Source organism: Nansenia antarctica (genome assembly GCF_963989245.1).
Source record: "Nansenia antarctica genome assembly, contig: SUPER_8_unloc_2, whole genome shotgun sequence".
NCBI classification, from domain to species: Eukaryota; Metazoa; Chordata; class Actinopteri; order Argentiniformes; family Microstomatidae; genus Nansenia; species Nansenia antarctica.
Genome location: NW_027663470.1, coordinates 121,086 through 126,085, shown reverse-complemented (window position 1 = coordinate 126,085; position 5,000 = coordinate 121,086). Strand labels below are relative to the sequence as shown.

The following is a 5,000-nucleotide window of genomic DNA, read 5'->3' as shown; positions in this document are numbered from 1 at the left end:
CACTACCCTCTTGTTCTTTCTCCTTCCCCCTCTCTTTCCCTCTCTCTTTCTTTCACCTTCCCCCTCTCCTTCTGGTTGGTTAAGGTGTGTGGAACATATTGTTAGGTATTGACAGATGTAAATGTAATTCTCTCTCCATCTTTCTCTCACTCTCCCCCTCTTTCTCTCGGTCTCTACCTCTCCCCCCTCTCTCTCTACTTCCCCCATCCTCTCTCTCTCCCTCTTCTTCTCACCCCCCCGCCTTTCTCTCTGTCTCTACATCTCCCCCTCGCTCTCTACTTCCCCCCCTCCTCTCTCTCTACTCCCCTCCACCTCTCTCTCTCTCTCCCACTTCTTCTCACTCTTTCCCTCTTTCTCCCTGTCTCTACCTCTCCCCCCCCCTCTACTTCCCTCCACCTCTCTCTCTCTCTCCCACTTCTTCTCACTCTCTCCCTCTTTCTCTCCCCCCCTCTTTCTCTCTGTGTCTACTTCCCCCCCACCTCTCTCTCTCCCTCTACCCCCCACCCCCACACACCTCATTCTGCCCCCCCTACTCCAGGAGTGTGGGGGTGTGTGTGTGTGCAGCGTCCGTCCCTCCCTCCTCCAGGGGTGTGTGTGTGTGTGCGACGGCCCCCCCCCCCACCGTGTGTGTGTGGAGCCTGGGGGCCAGCTTGCTGCTGGGGACGTGCGCCATGCTGGTGAAGGAGACGGGCGTCACCGTGTTCGGGGTGTGTGTCCTCTACGATGCCCTGGTGCTCTGCCGCAAGACCCTGGTCTCGTAAGTCTGCGCCGGAGGGGGGGGGGCTGGCTGTGTGTGTGTGTGTGTGTGTGTGTGGGGGGGGGGGGGGGTTGTGTGTTTGTCCGTGTTTTGTGGTTGTGTGAGCTTTGGTGTGTGTGTGTGTGTGTGCGTGTTTGTGTGTGTGTGTGTGGGGGGGGGGGGCGGGTTGTGTGTGTGTGCTGTGGCCAGATGTTGGTATGTGATGGACATGCGAGCAGATTGTAACACGTTGGTTAGCCTGTGGGGTGAAATACACAGATCCATGAAAAGGATCACAGCCCCTGTGTGTGTGTGTGTGTGTGTGTGTGTGTGTGTGTGTGTGTGTGTGTGTGTGTGTCCTGCCATGCCCAGGTCCAGATGTTTTGGGGGCCTCCGCCCCATGCAGTGTTGGCTGGCTGGAATGTTCTGGAATTAGCCTGTGGGCTGGGCTCTCTGATAACACACTACAGGGCCTAACAGGGTGGGGGGGAGTGTGTGTGTGTGTGTGTGTGTGTGTGTGTGTGTGTGTGTGTGTGTGTGTTTGAGGGGTTATGTTAGGTAAGTACACCAGGTAGATTTGGCGTGTGGCCAGGGGACTAGGGCTTCTGTGTGTGTGTCTATGTGTGTGTGTGTGTGTGTGTGTGTGTCTGTGTGTGTGTGTCTGTGTGTGTGTGTGTCTGTGTGTGTAGCTATGCTGGAGGATGTGCGTCTCCCTTTCTGCAGGTCCCTACGAAATGATGTGTGCGTGTGCGTGTCTTTGTGTGTGCGTGTGTGTGTGCGCGTGTCTTTGTGTGTGTGTGTGTGCGTGTCTTTGTGTGTTTGTGTGTGTGCGTGTCTTTGTGTGTGCCTGTGTCTGTGCGTGTGTGTGTGTGTGTGTGTGCGCGTGTGTGTCTGTGTGTGTGTCTGTGTGTGTGTGTGTGTGTGTGTGTGTGTGTGTGTGTGTCAGAGCTGTTCTTGGCAGCATCTTGGTGGTGTCCATGTCTTCCTCTAGATGAGCTGCTTTGATAACCCTCCACTGAGCTGGGATGGTGTGTGTGTGTGTGTGTGTATGTGTGTATGTGTGTGTGCGTGCGCGCATAGGCAGGGGTATGGGGGAGGGTGTTAGCGGTTGCTATGGGCAGCGTTAAATCGATACAAGGTACATGGACCCACAGTAAATACAGATATGACATTTTCAAACACGCCCCAGAATATCAACAACTCAGGACAGAATGACGTTTTGATCGGGTGGCAGGACGCACGTTTGCCCCTAGCTACCTTACATTTACATTCTTGGCATTTATCAGACACTAAATTATTCCAAAGCGACTTATAATCATCATAATCACATTTGACTAAATAAGTAGATCATCAATCAACCAGTCGCAGCAGGAAAAGTAATCTAGCTCAGGCCAGGGGCCATTGGCAGTCGTGCTAAGAGAAGAACGTTTTTTTTCTTTCTGTTTTGTACAGTACACTGGATAGACATTACAAGTGCAAGGGGATAGTATACATCTCAGGAGAAACAGTTGGGGGGGGGGGGTGAAGCAGGTGTCTCAGGAGACTTCCGTTAGAAAAAAATTGTGCCGGTCAACGTGTCCGGGAAGATTTCAATTTACCGGACAAACGTGAGATATTCCGGTCATCATATTAAAATATAATATAGCTGTTTGTCGCGGTGATTACTGTTGTGTAGCCTAGCCTATATATGCCGTTTAATGTCTATTTCTCATCCGATACGATTAGATGCGAGCTATATAATAAATATAATAATATAGGCTTTCATGATTCGCATGCGCGCTATGCCATATGTCCAGCGCTGAACGCGCGCCACACTGGGAACTGAACAGACTGCATCGATCAATGAACGGACTCCACATTACGTTAACTGAAGTCTGTTAAATTGTTTGGGATTAATGTGAGTTTTCTATTTTCTCTTTTCAGTTTTACCCTTTTTTATCAATAAAACAACGTCATTTCTATAACCAGGTCTCGCTGGTTGGGAAGGCATTTAGTTTAGCTGCCTGTCAAATTATACTTAATCGGACTCGGGAGTATGACAATGAGGAGAACATAACTGTTTATTGAGAAACGATTGATAGGCAGGCTGGGATACGTATATAAAGAAATACCACAATGTCTAGATTTATAACATTTTATTGAAAAGTGCAAGAGGTTACATGTAGGCTTCTGGCGTGACACATAGGCTAGCCTAATTTCCGTTCATATGCCTTTTATCAGATAAAATAAAATAGAATAAAACTCTTATATAATAATTTAATACTCTTAAATAAATACCGTATTTTCCGCACTATAAGGCGCACCGGATTATAAGGCGCACCTTCAATTAATGGCCTATTTTAGAACTGTTTTCATATACAGGGCGCACCGGATTATAAGGCGCATTGACTGGGGTTGCGTTACGCCCAAGCTCCACCTACTGCGTTGCGTCACCTCTCCATCGGTGTTGTGTCAACTTCCCGTTGTCCAAGCTCCACCTGAGCGTTGTCACTGTCAAAAATATATATTTTTCCACCTCAAGTATCAGCCGTTCGTCATCCATTTTTGCAACAAGCGTCAAGGACCTGCGGTGATTCACAGCTGACTCGCGTGAATAGCAATTCGCAATAGCTGCGACCACGAGATATAGAGTAGTTAGCTACAAGCATTTTCAATCTGCTATTATCTCTATTAGTGGATTAACCGCTGTGGTGATTTAACAGCTGATAAAAATACATCAAGTAGACTACAAACAGAGCAAAACAAAAAAACAACACCAGAAAACAACCAATAGGCTATACAATTATAACCAACAACCAATATGTGACAGCTCCTGGTGAAATGTGCAACGTAATTTTTCAGTTTTTACACATGCTTAAACTACAGATTGTAAGCTTTCAAATGATGTGTCATACATTCAAATCAGAGAAAGATTGAACACGACAGGCGTATTTGAATGTTGGTTCACCTCAAACACTGAATGGGAGAAAAGTTACTCTGAACGCGGCCACAGCTACGAACGCTGCTAACAAAACACATCGCTACGAAGGTCTCAACTGTATTTTAATAACATCACAACATACTGGGAGACTACCACGCCGGCAATGGACCACACTGAACCGTCTACGAACTGGTGTCGGTCGCTTTAAAACATCAATGAAGGCGTGGGGCCTGGCGGACAGTGCGGCATGCGAGTGCGGTGACCCAGAGCAGACCGCCGACCACATAATCACCATCTGCCCCTTATATAGACCACCCTCAGAAGCCAGCCTCTTCGACCTAGAACCAGAGATGCGGGCATGGCTACGCGACACCGAGTTGGACCTCTGACGTTACACGAAAGAAGAAGAAGATACTGGGAGAACATCGACATGCTAAAAACACATAATTACACATAACTAGATGAACACACAGTTCTTACTTTTGAACACAAGCTAAAACGAAAGTATGTTTACAAGTCAACCCTCCCTTACCGGTAGCCTCCGGCAAACGAGAATAATGAATCCAATACACACATTATAAGTGTTTAGTGATCGTTAAACTGTTGTTTATTATATCGAGTGGGTACTTTAAAACTTCAAGTTGAAAGCACCAAGAAGGACCGCCTCGAAATTCATCGATGTTCATGTCCCGTGCTAGCGCTGTTGCCTTCATTCGAAAAGTGACTGTAGAGACGCTTCTACTTGCTGCTCTCTGTTCAACAACCCACTGTTGGAGTTTGTCCTCTAACTGTGTCTAACTGTGGCCATCTCGCTTTGTTCCCTCGGGAACTCTGTTTAGTCTTCTTTACTTGGGGTCTTTATACACACACAAGTGATGTGGGACTGTGAGTAAGCACAGTACCGGTGTCTACTGATTACCGTAATGCTGCAAGCGGTGCGGCTTTGTAGTTTACCAGTCGTACTGAAACATTTTGACAGAGCGCCTTGAGCGCCGTGTACAACCAGTATGGATCAACCAATTAACCAATTGATCCATATATAAGGCGCTCCGGATTATAAGGCGCACTGTCGTTTTTTTTGAAAATTAAAGGCTTTTAAGTGCGCCTTATAGTGCGGAAAATACGGTAGGCTTTAAATGAACTTGCAATGCGCATAGGCTAATTTCCGTTCGATGTTAATAGGCCTATAGTAGCCTATGCCTTTTCTCAGATAGGGGATAGCCTTAAATAAAATAGCCTGCTATTCAGGCTTTCAGTAGCTCAGTCAGTCCCACATACTGATGACATGCGGTGCCATTTTTTGCCATGTGAAATGCAACTTGTAGCTGAGAGTGCAGCTTATTG

General features: G+C 47.3%; 1 protein-coding gene across 1 annotated transcript in view; it reads left to right on the top strand.

Annotated features, from left to right (window-relative positions):
- The window catches only part of tmtc1 (transmembrane O-mannosyltransferase targeting cadherins 1), a gene marked incomplete at both ends in the record, with an annotated part of 97,406 nt that overhangs the window by 14,164 nt on the left and 78,242 nt on the right, over positions 1-5,000 (top strand). Inside the window, 1 exon segment of the mRNA XM_080550770.1 lies at positions 539-757. Coding sequence (XP_080406896.1) covers positions 539-757 — 219 coding nt within the window.